At 38.3% G+C, this 18,434-nt stretch overlaps 1 protein-coding gene across 3 annotated transcripts in view; it reads right to left on the bottom strand.

Annotated features, from left to right (window-relative positions):
* Window positions 1-18,434, bottom strand: part of CRPPA (CDP-L-ribitol pyrophosphorylase A) — a 431,068-nt gene that overhangs the window by 392,563 nt on the left and 20,071 nt on the right. For all 3 annotated transcript variants that reach the window (XR_007460022.1, XR_007460021.1, XM_049641571.1), the window contains exon 3: window positions 752-901. Coding sequence is in view for 1 of the 3 variants with exons in the window: in XM_049641571.1 (XP_049497528.1) it covers window positions 752-901 (150 nt within the window). In the remaining 2 variants the exon portion in view is untranslated. The remainder of the gene's footprint in view (window positions 1-751; window positions 902-18,434) is intronic.

Consider the following 18,434-nt stretch of genomic DNA (forward strand, 5'->3'; position numbering starts at 1 on the left):
AATATTCAGTAAGTATTTAATCCATCAATATGCAATAAAAGCCAGTAAAACTTATACGGGTACCAAAACATTTTTAGAACATGAAAAATAAAAAGGTAATCTGGGTCATCTAAACATGAATGAATTATGTGAGATTCTAAAAGAAGTTATTTTGTTAATTGAAATTTTCAAGGTATCAATATAGCTGTGCAGGAAATTTATCATACAGGCCTAAAACGGCTGTCCTTACTTTTCCACCTCAATATGGGAAATTGTCTCTTGCAGTATTCTCACTGAACAGTTAACCACTAAGTATGGCTCACTGTGCTCAGACTATCTGCATAAACAATATGGTTGAGGTTGGACAGCTACCTTCCTTCTGGGAATCTGGAATTTTTATACATGCTAAGGCAGAGGATCCCTATATGACCAACCCCAATAAATACCTTGGACACTAAGTCTCTGATGGTCTTCCCTGAGAAGAACCATCACACACATGTTGCTAAATTTTCATTGCTGGTGCGAGGAAGGGATTGCTCTGTGTGACCCTTCAGGGGAAGGTGAGAACTTCAGAGTACACATGTATACTTCCAGACTCTGCATGTGTTTCTCATATGACCCAGCTGTGAATCGTCCGTACTTCACTGTTGTCCATTTTAACCATGAGCCTAGCTATACACAGAATCACCCAAGTTCTTCCAGCAAATCTCCAAATAGACAAGTATTCTTACAGACCCCCAACACAGCAGGTTTCAGAAACCCTGATTCTTACCTGCTGATATGCTTCATAGATCACATCAAATAGAAAAGCCTGTGGCATTTCACTTGCTCTGTGTCTGGCACGTTCTAGTGAATGGTCTAAGCAACCATCAGCAGATGGACTGATTACAGTAGATACAAGAGGTCGAATTGCTCCTGCTGCCTGAAAAACAAACAGAGATCCAATTAACATTCGTTTCACCTAGAGCATATTTCACAATCAAACTCTCAACTTTCTCTCTTATTTTTGAGAGGTTCTATTTCTAATTTTAACAAGCAACCTCAAGAAAATATTTGAACAAGTGTTAATTTGGTTAATAAAACAGTATTTCACATCAAAAAATCTATTTCTTAATATTACGGTTCCAAGTAAGAGGTACAGATACTCTTTTCCACTGTAAGTTCGTATTTGTTTATCACTAGCCGTGTAAGTCTTATACTAGATCAGAATGGTAAGATACAAGTGGCTGTTCCATGAACAAGAGAGGGAGAAGAATTAATGGGGAAAAACTAGAGAAGGATGACACATCATTATTTCTTAGCAGGCTTTCAAAAGATTTACCTTAAACACAGATAATTAAGGAAAGAGACCTATCTCCTAAGAAGGACAAAATGAGACTCAACCTGAGTAACGATGAATTTATGCCATACTCTAATTCCTGTAAAAAAAAAAAAAAAAAAATTCCCTTCAAACTATCTCAGCGCAATGTGCCCTCATGTAAAGTAGCCATTGATTTCAATAGCTCTGATTAAACTGTCTCATTTATAGATGCATTTAAACATTACAAAAAGACACCTTCATATCTGACAATTTGTCCCCTTTATCTTTAAAAGTGTTTCATTGTAGTCTTGAAACTACAACCCAGACAACTGCTTTGGAGAAGTTGCTTTAAAATATAGTTCCTGTGGTAGGCCATTAACCAAACCTCCTCCGCAAGTTCCTATCTTCCACGTGACTAATACACAGATACTGCAGGCCATCAAATTGATACACGAACAAATTTGGACTTGAGAAGACTAGTATTTGTGCAAGATAAATAGTCCGTAAACTGGCTTATAAAATCCAAGAGACTGGCTGAAAATAAAAGCTAATGTGTAAGCCAAGTAGACAGTTTATAAACTGTCACAATTCCCAGAGACTTAAGTAGAAATTTGGAACCTTGGAATAAAAGCAAAAATGAGCACACTGCCAGGGCTGACAGGAAGGCAGTAATGTCCAAGTAAGTGCAAGTTCAGTAAGGAGCAAACCCAAGTCCTCAAGCCCAACACCTGTCAGTAAAGGTTAGAAGGCAAGAGAAACACATACACGTGTGTGAGCGCACACACACAACTTTTTACAGGAAAAGTTCTATTTACGTTCCAACTATGGGCAAATAACCTTCTATACCAGGCCATGAAGCAAAAATTCTATTTAATATACAACATGAAACACAAAGCGTGAGCAAGAGGACCTCACCAGATTCTCTCTCCAGCCAAAGTAGTGAAAGTATTTTACTGCAACCATTTAAAGTCTTTGAAGGGCATGCAGCAAATGAAACATTTTTTTAAGAAAATCAACTAAATCTTGCCAAAAAGAGAGAGCTTTTGGTACTCAAGGCAAGATCTATTTCTTCCTTAATAATCCACCCAGCTTAGTGTGACTGAAGTTCCACTCGGAGTGGTATGGATGAAAAGATGGGGCTCCCTCTCCCACTACCTCCCAGAAGGAAGGCAGAGTGTTAGAACTTCCCATCCCATTCAGCCCCAGGTCATAGAGGCTAAATTAAGGAAACTGCTGACGAGAGATTGCCGACTCCCTTCCAACCACACAGCCACAACTTGTGAATGGATTATCTACCCCAGGCACAGTAGGTAGACAATGAATATTGGGGCATGAATACCCTTAACCCCCAATCTCACTTAGGGCAGAGTTTTCACACCAGAAGAATAACAAGAGTCTTTGAATGTCTCCATGCACCACCCTACTTGTGAAATAGAAGATTCACTTAGAGAAACAAGACATCATGCCCCCCACTCCCTACTCAAGTAGCAGTACAGGGATTTTTCATGGGACAGACAGGCTTTAAGAACAGAGCTATCAATCTCTCCCAAAAGGGAACTCACCTTATATGGAACTGACTGTGAGTAAGTTTAAACCTTAGTGCACTCTCAAAAAAAAAAAAAAAAAAAGACTATCATCACACTAAGCTATTTAGACTGGGGTGGTAGCTACAAGAGAGCAAAAAGCTAAACTGTTGGCAAGCTAGTTTACCAGGGACACCTTGGAAAGAGCCAGGTAACAGCAGCTGGCATGAAATCACAGCAAACTTCCAACATTGGCCTCAAAAACTACCATTGCAGAGGAGGCAAAGTGTAACTGAATCACACTGTAGAACATTTTATAACTCAGGCATTGCCAAGCGAGGGAAGGAAAGACAAAGAAATAGAGGAAGAAATAAAGAAGAAAAGAAAAAAAGAAAGCAATTTGCAGGCAATGAATAGACTTTATCAGTTGGGTGTGATATCAGAGACAGACAGTAAGAGATTACAAAACAAAGACAAAAAGAATCCTACTAAAACCACTGTCATTCCAGGGTGACTATATCCATGCCCAAGATTGCACCCTCTGTGAAGTGATTTCAGAGACTTCACCTGGTATGGGGGGAGGGGGAGGGGAACATCACTGAAATAGACCAGCAAAGTCACATACAACAGCAACAATAAGCCCTGAGGAAATGGGAGGGAGACCATCACCACCTAGAACTGATAAATTATCTCAAGGTCCACCAACCAGTGACTGGGTAAAGGAAATGTGGTATACACATCCACAAGAAACTATTTTTCAGCCTGAAGGAAAGGAAATTTCTATTTCTAACAACATGGATGGACCCTCAAGAGCAATATGCTAAGCGAAGCAAGTCAGAAAAAGACCAATACATACGAAAAGACCAATCTCACCTACACATATAACCTAAAAAAAAAAAAAAAAGCCTCAAAGACACGTAAGATTAGTGGTGGCCAGAAGTGGGGGTACAGAAGGGCAAAACAGGTGAAGGCAGTCAAAAGGTATATCCAGTGAACAAAATAAGAACTAGAGGTGTAATGTACAGCATGGACTACAGCATCAAGTTGCTTAGAAATCTTAAAAATCCTAAGGATTCTGTAACCACGTGTGCTGACAGATGTTTACATTGCGAAATGATCACCAAAATAAAGTTAACAAATTTGAAACATTATCTTTTACCCCTGAAACTTATGTTGTACATCAATTATACCTCAAAAAAAAAAAAATCTGTCAATAAATTTTAAATGTGAGAATTTCAAAAATGTGGAAGGTGTACATACTAAGAATGAATGCAAGAAAAAATTAGGAAAACAGAAGACACAATGAGATGAAACGATACAGTATGAAACAGAGCATGCAGGAGAAGCAATCCAAAGAGGGAAATTTATAGTGTATGTCTATACATAAAAAGATATTCTCAAGTCAAAAATGTTCTACCTGAAGACTTAACACTTCTAAAGTTTTTTCAGGAAAAAAAAACTTAAACTAAATCAAGTATAAGTAGTAAATAGAGACTAGGGCAGAAATAAATGAAATAGAAAGTAGTAAAATAGAAAAAAAAAATCAATATCCAAAGTTAGTTCTTTGAAAGGATAAAGAGGATTGACACATCTTTTGCTAGACAAACCAAGGGAGAGGGAAGATTCTAATTAGTGTAATCAGGAATCAAACAATGACATTCTACCAACCTTACAGAAGAAATATAAAACTATGAACAAGTATATTTCAGCAAAACAGATGAAATTTCAGTTTTCTAGAAAGACATCAACTACAAAAAAAGATTCAATAACAAACAATTTAAATAGATCTGTACAATTAAGAAAGCTGAATTAGAAATTTTAATTTCTCACAAATAAAAGCCCAGGAGGCTTCACTGGTTATACAAAAAATCTTGAATACCCATTCCTCACATTATTCCAAAAAGTGACATAGGAGAGAATGCTTCCTAATTTAACTCTGTAAGATGAGTATTGCCAAAACTAAAGACATCACAAAAAAGAACGACAGACCAAAACCAGTGATGAATTCAGATGCCTAAATCTTCAACCAAATACTGACAACCAAATTTGGCAACCAAATGGGATTTATCCCATGAATGAAAAATTGATTCAATATACCAAAATATCAATGTCATATATCATATTAAGGGCAAAAAAATAATAAACACCAACATGTCAACATATGCAGAAATAGTATCTGACAAAATGCAACACTCCTTCGTGAAAAAACCATGCAACAAATTAGGAACAGAACTTCCTCTAGCCAAAAAACGGCAACTGTGAAAAACCAATAGGTAACATCGTATTTGATAAAAACTCTGGATTTTCTCTTTAGCATCAGGAGCAAAAATATATCCACTGTCACCACTTCTGTTAAACGTTGTACTGAAAGTTCTCATCAGGAAAATTAGACAAGAAAATCCAATAAAAAGCATCCAGAAAGAGTGAAACTACCTCTATTTGCAGACAGTATTCTACAGAAAATCTGGATAAATTCCCTATAAAACTAGGAATAGACATATTTGACAAGAAAGCAGAGGACAAGATCAACATTAAATAATCACTTCTATCTCTATCTATACTAGCAATAAACCATCAAAAACAAATACTTAATGTTTAACAAAGGAAGTTAAAATTTATTTTCTGAGAACTACAAAAAAATTTCCCAAGCTCCTATGTAAAAGCCAGTGTCTGAACCTATCCACTGGCACCCATCCCTTTCTCAAGTCTTTCACCAACAGTGTGCCTTCTATCCTGCTTCATCAATTTTTATTCCTTTACTGTCAACTATCTTCAGTAGCATCCAAGCAATCTTTGACATCTCCCGTCAAGTAAGTCTTTTTTTGATCACACCTATCTTCCAGCTATAACCAAATTACTCCTAGTGAGGTTCAAACAAAACTCCATTAAAGTAATTATCTGTATTCCTTAGAATCTCCAATGTCTGTCTCTTCTACTGTTCTCTGCAATCGACTTCAATGAGGATTTTATCTCCCCCAATCCACAAAAATACATTTATAAATATCACCCATGACCCCCACGTGGCCAAATCCAATGGGTATCTCTGTCTTCAAGGGCATCTGTTCACCTGGCTTTCAGAAAACCTTCTCAATCATCTCACAAGCAGAGACCTCAAAGTTCTCTAGCTACCCTCATTCCGTAAGTGACTTTATCAAGTCACAGCATTTCACATACTATCTACATGAGAACTTCCAAAACTATACCTCCATCCTCAAACAATCTCTTCAATTCCAGACTTTCAATATCCGAATACCCTATTTAACTTCTCAGATCAAGAGCTACGCCTCAACTTTAACATACTGAGATCAGTTTTGGTTTCACATATACCCCACAGTCCATGGCTGCTTTTCCATACACTTCCCATCTTCATCAAAGTCAACTCTATTCTTCTAGTTATTGTCAAAAACCTTGATCATCATTAATTTATCTCCTCTCATAGTCCATTTGAATCGAATCCATGAGCAAGCCCATCACCTTCAAAATATACCATTTCAGCACAGTTTTCACTTTCTGCACCACCACAATCTGAGCCCAGCACCCATTCTCCCTCCCTCAGATCTCATACAGAAAACGAAGATCATAAGAGAAGACATTAGCATTTTTAACTACATTAAAATAAACTGGAAGAAAATGATTACAAGGCATATAATTGGCAGAATATTTGTGTGCCTAATATATAAGTAATTTCTAGAAATTGCTTTTTACTTAAAAAATAAAAGTAGGGACAAAAGACTTTCATGGGCAATTCAATGAGAACACATAAATCCTGTAAATACTGGGGAAAAAATGCCAAACCTATTAACAAAATACCAAAATAAACCACGAATAGAAAGCATTTGCCACTAACTGGATTAGAAAAAAAGACCGTCAACAATATTAAATGGTAAGGATATGGCTCTAGCTCAACTCTTTTTATACCCTAGTGAGCAGAATTTATCCAAGTTCGGTAAGTAATTGAGCATCATCTGGTAAAGCTGGTGACATGCATATATCTTGACTGTAATGAAATCCTTGGGTCATGTGCTTAAGACATTAATAGTAATGTTCATGCCAGCAATGCTTGCATTGGCAAAAATTAAAGAAAACGTAGGTTCATCAACTACAAATAGATGAACTGTGATATAAAACAGTGATCATGAAAAAAAAAAAAAAAACAGTGATCATGAACATGTGATAGCTGCACAGATTCACATAAAAACAATTCCCTAAATGTATTTGGGGGGAAAAAAAGTGGTGTCAAAATAAGCAAAAGTTAAATCATACAAATAATTATTTTTTTACAGGGATATGAAAAATCATACAAACCTACTATGCCTTTTAGGAATACATCCGACAAAAATGAAAACAAAAAACAAAACAAGGAAATAAAAACAAATTTCAGGATAATGTTTATCCATGTGGGGAAACAAATAAGATCAGGGCAGGGATATGGTTTAAAAGTGACCAGTAATGTTCAGGTGGTAGATACCTAAGTGTCCAAATTGCTTTTCAAATTCTCCCTTTTTAATTTCTAAGAGTGTATTTGTGGACTCTCATTCTGACTACTAAAAACTTCTGAAGAGAAAAAATAACATCCATATCTGGGATGTAATTATGGTAGGACCGGTATACTCCAAGACTCAGTAAGGTTTAACTGGAAGCCTAGAGATCAGCTGTATAGTAGCACAATAGGAAGACCATTTAAAGCACAAAGTGACTACTGGTTTACTGAATAAAATACCCATAAAAAGGATAACATGTGGAAAAAAACTACCACTCACTCAACTATCTGGTTTAAACAAAGATGCTAATCCTGACAGGCACGCACTCCATAGCTGTTTCCATAGAAAGGGATGTTTGTTCAGAAACCTAACTCCTCATTTATGTGAATCTTTTCTGAAATTTAAAGTATCAAAATTAAGACACAAGTATGAACAAAGTCAGTTAGGTGCCTCTAAAATAGAGCTATTTGGATAGTTTGTTACATGAAGCATAATTCCCAAGTTATCAAATACACTGCCTCATTGGGAATTAGCCTAATAAGCCCTGAATGGAAGCTTAACAGCTCAGCACCACAGTGATTACTTGCCTCTCACGCTAATCTATCCAAGTATTTCCACAAGTCAATGCATGGAAATCACAGATACAAATCACACAATGTGGAAAAATGAACCCCACCTCTTCTGTTTACTTTTAGAAGCAAAATTCAACAATACTTATCCATACACAGAGCAGGTGCTGACATGCATTCCTACTCACCTATCTTCATTCAGGCTAATTATGACAACATACTATAGAAATCCTGACTATATAATTACAATTTCATTTAGCTGAGTTGTCTCTATTCTGAGACTACTTAATGAATGTTTACACAATCACATCTTCAAAGCTAATCATTGGGCATTATGAGATTGTGAGTATTTCATATTTTGATAATACAATAACTCCAATATCCTTTCATAAAAATAATTTATTCAATACAGAAATGCCAGTATTTTAGAAAAACTTATCCAAATTGCTCTATCACTCCATGTACCCCTAAAAAAAGGATATGTAGCATGAAGAAATAAAGCCCCCATTTGATATACTCAACTTTAATTCCTGAAAATTAAAGCAGTACCATTTAACTTAACATCTAATTTGATCAAAAGTATTCTGCTTGGATGTCCTGGGTGTTTAATAAGCCTTACTACATTTTAATCCCTAGGTATATCACCACCCCTTGATCTGCCTCCTTCTCCAACTTGATTTAGAGGTAATACATAAAATATACAGGAGTCACAGTTTTAGCTAAAGAAAACAAAAGCTTTTCACACAGTAGCCTTTTCACCATCAGTAACACATCAAGTTTTACCTCATTCCATAGTCAGGGAATAATTCACTACCTGCCCTGGGCACTTCAACTTTGTTAAAATAAGCCTCAACTTTGCCACTAAATACTCAGAAATCAGGCTTTCTCACATATCAAACTGCTTCTTTTAGACCCTGGTCTTAATACCAATGTTTCCCTCCAGTAAGATACAGAATCCAATGGCCCAGGAGCGCTTATTACCTGACCCCCCACCCAACACTGAATGAACTCTGACCTTCAATGCACTTGATCATGATCAAAACTAACCAATAGAGATCCAGTACAATTTACTGTTAGCCATGGTCAATTCTACCTAAGATTCTTTGTTTGGAAAATACCATCTGTCGAGTCGTTTAGCTCTTTAATAACAAGCCCAAAATACTTTGCATAAATATCCAATACTGGATAGTCAAACAGTTTATTTTTCCTGATACACACATATTAGCTTTTACTTCTCAAGTTTTCCTTAATCGTTACTGAGTACAGTCCTGCTGTAAAATACAAAGATCGCCCCCCGACAAACACACACACCGCCCCCCCACCCCGACCCCGTCAGAATTTCAGTTTATTAGGTTACACTATTTCTCTTCAGAAAGGGACTCAACATATTTTCTAACTAATGATGCTAACCATCCTACAGGGCATGGGATAGCCGCCCCCCCCCAACAGAAAGTACCTTACGAAAACATGTAAGATTGTGCCAAGTTTGAGAAATGCTGTGCCACTTCAGTATTCAGATACACAAAGAAACTCAGGTCTGGAAGTCTACTCTCAGATACAAAAATACCTGTTGCCTTAAATACTGGAGAAACAACTCAATACAGTAAGTGTAGGGTACTTTTTATTAGGTAAGCAGTAAGATGTACCTAAGGGTCAGGAGTTGATAAGATCACAAGCAGTTAAAATTCTTTAGGTAACTAATATTAACATGGGTAGGTCTGCCAAATTCGGGAAAGCAATTCAGTGTCTGAAAAGGATGCTGAGGTCTGGGAGGGCAAGAGCATTTTAGAAGAGAAGATGAGGTCTACTGTCAGGGAATGGCAAAGAAAAATTAAAGCATTCACAAGTACATGTGTCCTATTACCCCTTGGCTCACATCATCCAATCAGGTCCAGCCAATCCAGTTCCTTAAACTCTTCCCCTGCCCCCCAACCTCTACTTCTTTCTCTATTTCAGTCTGCTTAAATAGACTTTGACCACTTCGCTAGATCATTACGAAGATCCCAGACTAATTTCAGTCCCCTCAACCTCCTGTACTCCATCTATCAAACCAGGGAGACAGCCATCTTTCTAAACTTCAAGTCTTAGGTTATTTCCCTTGGATGGGGGAGGGGGAGATTTAATGGTTCTCCCCTGGTCTCCAAAAGCTAATTCAAGGAAAGAAATCAAGGAAGATTAATGAGTTCAAACCTACAGATTATTCCAGAGATGCTAAAAAAGGCAAATTTAAATGGTTCTGTTCAGTTGGAAGCTTAACATACAAGGTCTGCAATTATAGCAGAGAAGCTATAGCATGAGAGATTTCAGAGTAAATATGCCAATTTGGAGTTAAAACGGGTACATGCAAATGCTTTGTACCACGTCAAATAATCATCTCACAAACTTGCATGTTGTAGGATTCTTTTTATACAGTACTCTGGAAGAGACAAAAACAAAGGGACAGAGCACCTATCAAGAATTGACCTGGATTAGGGAGAGAGCAAGGGTCTGAGTACCAGGCAGCAGCAGGAGGGAATTCTTTGGTGTGTTACAAATTTCTGTTGTGATTGTAATCATCTATACAGGTATAAACACTCAGACTGTATACCCTCCCAAAAGTGAATTTTACTGTGTAACAGCACTTTTCAATGTGAACATTACTTTTCAATTAAGTAATGTGAGCATGATTTTGATTGCTCAGAAGTACTTTGTTCAGTTATATAAGAAGTTAAAGGAAACATTTTGAGTATGGGAAGATATATCTGGGAAGAGTGGTCAAAAAAAAACCAGCAAAGATTGCAGTCACAGAAGACAAAGTAGAGAGAGCTGCAGAAGGAAGGTCTGGTTAACGTTGTCAATTTAGCTAAGACATTCTGTATAGGCTGCTTTAGTATAATATGATTCTTTCTAATGTCAGCCACCTGGACTTAGCACAACCCCCACAGCTCACAACCAGAATGCCCTTATTTTAGACACCAGACCCAAGTGGGATCCCCACATCACCAGCTCTGCTGATATACTGGCTGCAAACCGAGAAGGTTCTCATAACCTCCAGTGAAGTTCACCCAAAACTCCTAGAACTCAGGAAAATGATTAGAACTACATTTTGACAATGATTATTTATGATCACATGTGTATGACCAGGGATATGTATCCGACCAGATAAATGTCGAGAAACATGGGGTGAGGGCTTGCGAGTTCAGAACACAGCCTCTGCGGTGCCCTCTCCCCATGCAATCAGCACATCGCTGTTCAACCAGGTCGCTCCCCTGAGCTTCAGTGTCCAGGGTCTTCACTGGGATATCATTTTGTCAGTGTGAGTCACTGAATCATTGACCATGTGGTTCAACTCCGTCTCCAGCGCAATTACTCTCCCCCAGAGGTTGGGCTGGTTCAAAGTCTCAAACCTCCAACTGCCATTGGTAATGAGACACCATTAGTATTTCTGACAACCAGCCCAGATCCTGAGTGATCTCATTAGCATCATCTCAGGGGAGATGGAAGGGGATCATGAAAAACAAAAACCCACCTCTATTACTTTGGAAATTCTAAATACTTCAATTCTTCCTTCAAGGAACCAGGTATAAAAGCCAGTCATCTTACTTATTTTATAACAGACTAAAACTGCACATATAGTTTGGGAGCTGAAAAATTACAGGTGATTTTGAACAGAGTAGTCAGAGGAGAAGAAGCCAGATCACTGTGCACTGAGGAGTAAACTTTTGCACTGAGGAGGTGCAAAAGAAGGAGCAATAAATGTGACCTGTTACCGTCAGAACTTGGCAAGGGAGAAGATAAAACATGATTAAAGATCCAAGAACACAGGACTTTAATATGTGCAACTATGGAAATGTCTTCTCTCAGGAACACATTTTGAGGAGGTTGCCTTTCTGATGCACTATAATTTTCAAATTCATGTTATTACTGGCAGTTTTGTGTATATAACAGCTAGCTTATTAATCCTAAAATGACTCTCTCACATTTCTATGTTCCAACTTATTTTACCCTTTCCAACATCTCCCTTATAACAATGTCCTTGTTACTACTTTTCCATCTCTGGACTTTTTTTTTTTTTTTTTTTTTTTGAGACAGAGAGAGACAGAGCATGAACGGGGGAGGGGCAGAGAGAGAGGGAGACACAGAATCGGAAGCAGGCTCCAGGCTCTGAGCCATCAGCCCAGAGCCCGACGCGGGGCTCAAACTCACAGACCACGAGATCGTGACCTGAGCTGAAGTCGGCCGCCCAACTGACTGAGCCACCCAGGCGCCCCATCCATCTCTGGACTTTTAATTATGCAGAAATATAAAAATAATTTATACTTAGTAAAAAACCTTTTTTTAAATTTTTAACGTTTATTTATTATTGAGAGACAGAGAGAGACAGAGCACGAGCAGGGGAGGGACAGAGAGAGAGGGAGACACAGAATCCAAAGCAGGCTCCAGGCTCCAAGCTGTCAGCACAAAGCCCGACGCGGGGCTCGAACTCATGAACCCTGAGATCATGACCTGAGCTGAAGTCAGACGCTCAACTGACTGAGCCACCCAGGTGCCCCAGTAAAAAACTTCTAATTTCAGGACTATGGCTGACAAATTATCTTGCAAAACCTCTTGCAATGTAAAAAAAAAATTCAGGAGAAAATGTTATTAATAGCTTTTTTCCCCAGTGTGACTCTTAAGGTTATTTTTTTTTTTTACTATTTTTTTAGGGGTGCCTGGGTGGTTCAGTTGGTTAAGCGGCAAAGTAGCCAACTCTTGGTTTCATCTCAGGTCATGAACTCACAGTCATGAGATCAGGCCCCACATCTGGCTCCATACAGAAGAGCGGGCAGGCAGCACTTCCCTTCCCTGCCCCACAGCATAGGCGCAGAGACACCTGCTGAGGGCAGCTAACCCAGACACCGGCTGCTTAGCCTGCGTCGCTACAAACCCCATGCCCCTGTGCTCCGGCTTACCTGCCCTTCTCAGTCAAACCTACATCTGTCCCAGAGTGGCGAGACCCTCTCCAGAAGACTAGTGCAGGCCCCCTAACACGGCACATCCTTAAAGTTTGTAGTTTAAAAGTCATCATTAAAAACAAATATTTAAAAAAAAAAAAAAAAGGCATCAGGCTTGACTGGGATAGAGTCCAAAGGACAATGTACTGTTCCAGGTGGGCAAGCAACCTGGAGACAGACTGTGTGACATCAGCAATCTGAAAGATGCCTGGGACGCTTATGGGGAAGTTACTTGATATTCTGGGGGGGGGGGGGGGGTAGTTCCCTGACAGCAGCAAGCACAGAGACTCCTCTCCATGGACACAGGAACTGGCTGGTGCCATCTCCCTCCATGACCCCTCAGCATAAACCAGCTTCACTCTAAAGAGCACAGGGCCAACCAGATTCACTCAACAGCATACCACTGGCAGCCTCACCAGCTTAAACCAAGTCCTGACACGCCAGGACTCTGCTGGTCCTCCTTTTCTCACACAAGCATGCCCAAGGCCTAGCACAGCAGACCCCTTCACCAGAAGATCAGCAGAAACATGCGCTCACACCATGTCTTCCAACCAGAGAGTTCTGCAAGGCTTCAAGTCAAGAGGAAGGAGCATCGAACCTCATTTAACAAGCAGACCAGACCACACCTAGTTAAAACTCACTACACTCTGGCCAAGATCCAAACATTGCATGCTACAGACAAGGAAACCCTTTGCAAATGACTGGCCTGAGCAACAGAGCAGCCAAAGCACAGCAGCAGACTACATGCAGCATACAGCACAGACAGGGCCTGAAGCGCCAGGCCCTGAACACTTTATAACATCTCCTTCATAAAGCCATTATTCTCAGGAACAGGAAACCTAATAGGATTTTCCAACACAGAGAAGACAACAGAGACTTCGACAAAATGCCAAGATGGAGGGGAACTCATCCCCTAAGAAAGAACAAGGAAAGATCCAGCCAGAGATCTAGCTGATACAAGTAATGTGCCTGATGGAGAATTTAAAGTAACAACCACAAGGACACTGAGATTGAGAAGAACAGGAGGACATCAGGAAGACCCTTACCACAGAGATAAAAGAGCTCAAAACCAATCAGGCAAAAATGAAAACTCCAACAACGGAGATTTGAAACAGACTGGATAGAATGACAAGGATGAAAGAAGCAGAGAAATGAGTAAGTCACATAGAAGAGAAAATTATGAAAAATAATGAAGTTGAACAAAAGGGAGAATGAATTATGCAACATGCAAGTAGACTTAGGGAACTCAGTGACTCCATCACATACTGTAATATTTGTATAAAAGGAGTCCCAGAGGACGAGAGAGAAGAGGGGGCAGCAGGTTTATTTCAAGAAATAAGAAGTAAAAACTTTCCTATTCTGGGGAAGGAAACACATAGATATCCTAATCCAGAAGGTATAGAGAACTCCCATTAAAATCAACAAAAGCAGATCAATACCAAGACATATTGCAGTTAAATTTGCAAAATATAGAGAAAAAGAAAACATCCTAGAAGCATCAAGACAAAAGAAGTCCTTAACTTCCAAGGGAGACCCATAGCACTAGCTGCAGATCTCTGCACAGAAACTTGGCAAGCCAGGAGGGAGTGGCATAAAATATTCATTGTGCTGGTTGAGAAAAATCTGCAACCAAGAATACTCAACACAGCAGGCTATCATTCAGAATAGAAGGAAAGATATAGAGTTTCCCAGACAAACACAAACTAAAGGTGTTTGTGACCACTAAACCAGCCCTGTAAGAAATACTGAGTCTAAAGTAAAGACCAAAAGTAACAAAGATACTTCAGAAATGACAAAACAAGTAATAAAATGATACTAAATACGTATCTATCAATAATTACTCTGAATGTAAAGGGACTCCAGTCGAAAGACACAGTGTGTCAGAATGGATTAAATAAAAAAAAAACAGAACCCATCTATATGTTGCCTATGAGAGACTTATTTTAGACCTAAAGACACCTGAAGATTTCAAGAGAGGGGCTGAAGAAACATTTACCATGCAAATGGACATCAAAAGAAACCCAGACTAGCCATATATATACAGGTAAACATTTTTTTTTTTAATTTTTGAGACAGACAGAGAGACAGAGACAAAGCACGACCAGGGGAGGGGCAGAGAAAGAGGGAGACACAGAATCTGAAGCAGGCTCCAGGCTCTGAGCTGTCAGCACAGAGGGCGACTTGGGGCTCTAACTCACAAGATAAAGATCTGAGCCAAAGTTGGATATCTAACCAACTGAGCCACCAGGTGCCCCCAAACAAACTACATTTAAACCAAAGACTGTAACCAGAGATGAAGAAGGGCACTACATCATAACAAGTGGAACTACTGTCAACTGTAAATTGAATTCCAACATGGAATACCAAAATATATAAAACAGTTAATGACAAACATAAAGAAACTCATTGATAATAAGACAGTAATAGCAGGGGACTTTACATCATTTACATCAATGGACATATCATCTAAGCAAAAAATCAACAAGGAAACAGTGGCTTTGAATAACACACTGGACCAGATGCACAAAACAAATATATCAGAACATTTCATTCTAAAGCAGCAAAATACACATGGGACATTCAAATACACATGGGACATTCTCCAGCAAAGATCACATACTAGGTCAAAAATCAGGCTTCATCACATACAAAAAAAAAAGTAAGATTGTATCATGCATCTTTTCTGGCCACAGCACTATGAAACTTGAAGTCAATCTCAAGAAAAAAATTGCAAAGACCACAAAAACATGGAGATTAAACAACTAAAGAATGCTACTAAAGAATGAATGGGTCAACCAAGAAATGAAGAAATTAAAAAAAAAAATTAAAAAAAAGAAACACGGCAACAAATGAAAATGAAAACACAATGGTCCAAAACTTCTGGGATGCAGCAGAGGCAGTCATAAGAGGGAAGTATACAGCAATACAAGCCTACCTCAAGAAACAAGAAAAATCTCAAAAAACCTAACCTTACACCTGGAGGAGCTATAAAAAGAACAAATGAAGTCTGAAGCCAGTAGAAGAAGGGAAGTAATAAAGATTAGAACAGAAATAAATGATATAGAAAGTGAAAAAAAAATATTTAGATCAATGAAACCAGCTGTTTACTTGAAAAAATAATACTGATATGCCCCCTAAAAGAGAAAGAACCCCAATAAACAAATAATAAGAGGAGAAATAACATCCAACACAATAGAAATACATACAATTACAAGATTATAGTATGAAGAATTATATTCTAACAAATCAGACTATGTGGAACAAATAGATAAATTTCTAGAAACATAAAATATCAAAACTGCAGCAGGAAGAAATACCAAATTCGAATAGACTGATATCCAGCAAAGAAACTCAATCAGTAATCAAAAATCCCCAACAAACCAAATCCAGGGCCAGATGGCTTCCCGGGGGAATTCTACCTAACATTTAAAGAAGAGTTAATACCTATTCTACTCACACTTTTCCAAAAAATAGAAGTTGAAAGAAAACTTCCTAACTAATTTTAGAGGCAGCATTACCCTGATTCCAAAACCAGACAAAGATTCCACTAAGAAAGAGAACTAGAGGCCAATATCCCTGATGAACATGGATGCAAGAATTCTCAAACATATTATATATATATATATGCAAATATATATATATATATATATATATATGCAAATTGAATCTACAGGACATTGAAATAATCATTCATGGGGTGCCTACATGGCTCAGTCAACTGAGCACCCAACTCTTAATTTTGGCTGAGGTCATGATCCCAGAGTCTTGGGATCCAGCCCCGTGTTGGACTCTACAATGAGCATAGAGCCTAAGATTCTCTCTCTCTCCTTCTCACTCTGCCCCTCCCCTGTGGTTGTTCTATCAACATAAATAAATATCAAAAAAAAAAAAAAAAGTATTTCACCTATCTGTATTAAACTCATTTCCTACTGTCTTGAAAATTATTCCTTAACACCATCCAAACAAGACATCACTTCCATTGTTTTAAATGTTTATTTTTGAGAGAGACAGAGAGAACACAAGCATGAGCCAGAGAGGAGCAGAGAGGGGGACAGAAGATCCCAAGCAGGCTCTGTGCTTACAGTCGAGAGCCCCATGTGGGACTCAAACTCACAAACCGTGAGATCATGAATTGAGCCAAAGTCAGACGCTTAACCAAATGAGTCACTCAAGCGCCCCACAAGACATTATTTCTAGAAGACATCAAGTTCCTGAAGCTTCAAAATAAATAGTGAAGATTTTGCTTAAAACTAGCTTCTTAATTCAATCAAAGTTTCACAGATTTCATTAAAACATCATGTATGATTTAATCATGTGCATAATACATAAAAGTTATTCTATTAACATTCATTATAAAGAGTCAAAGAATTCCAACACATCTGCAACAACAACAAAAAAAAAACAGTAAATGCTATGTTTATGTTTTATTAAGTCACCAGTTAAACCAGGATATCTTAGCTTATTATTAACTGCAGCAGGAGAGTCCTCTTAACTTTCAGACCTATTACCACAAGTATCACTTTACAGACAATCTTAGAAATAAGATCTCAAAAAAAAAAAAAAATCACCAAAAAATTCCAAATGTGTAGTTTGTATTGTGAGCTTGACTGATATTTTTCCAAAAGGTAACATAGCCAAAGGTCTCTAATTTTATTTGCCTTATAGTATAAATTTTTCATTATCAGCCCCACCTATACAGTGCTCCCTAGGAACTTGCTCAAATTTGTCAAGTTTCACTCTAATTCCTCAGTGTTATAAATCCTGTGCCCTTTTCTTCCTCTTCATTTCACTTCTAACTGATCATCTTGCATCTACTACAGTAAAGGAGCCTGGAGAACAGGAAGGAGTCACAGAAGAAATAGGAGGGCCCTGACCAAGTTTTGAGGTCAACTAACTTACCTCTATGATCATTTTCACTCCATTAACACTACATCAAGCTACCATTTTTAAGTTACACTGAAGAAAAATGTTTTATTTGATTGATGGAATTCTTATACAGGTTTAAAAGGAATTCATGCTGCAGGGAGATGAGATAAAATTACCACCAATTTCCTGACAAAATTGCAGTTACATATAGATCACTGAAGACAAATCAAATACTATCTTTTCCAGACTGGTATTTTTTAACTCACCACCCATATGGCTAAGAAGGCTTAGAGGACTCCTTCCATTGGTCTACAATCCAACATGTTGTAATTCATCTTAATACTTTTTAAAAAACTTAACACCTAATTTCCAATAGTAAAAAACCCCACAGGTATTAGCACCTGCATTGTTTAAATGTTTATTTAAAGAGAGAGAGAAACAGACAACTAGAGGAGGCAGAGAGAGACAGGGAGAGAGAGCATCCCAAACAGGCTCCACACTCAGCACAGAGCCTGACTCAGGGCTCAAACTCATCACTGTGAGATCATCATGACCTGAGCCAAAATCAAAAGTCAGCCATTCAACCAACTGAGCCACCCAGGCACTCCATCGTCTGTATTTTTACAAGTAAGGAAAGTAAAGAAAATGGGCTCGAAGAGGTTGAGAAAGTTGCACATACACCGTTAATTAAAAAATGTTTAAGAGGGGCCTAAGTATGTCCAGCTCCATAGTTTATTGCTAGT

This window comes from Panthera uncia, chromosome A2 (assembly GCF_023721935.1).
Source record: "Panthera uncia isolate 11264 chromosome A2, Puncia_PCG_1.0, whole genome shotgun sequence".
Taxonomy (NCBI): domain Eukaryota; kingdom Metazoa; phylum Chordata; class Mammalia; order Carnivora; family Felidae; genus Panthera; species Panthera uncia.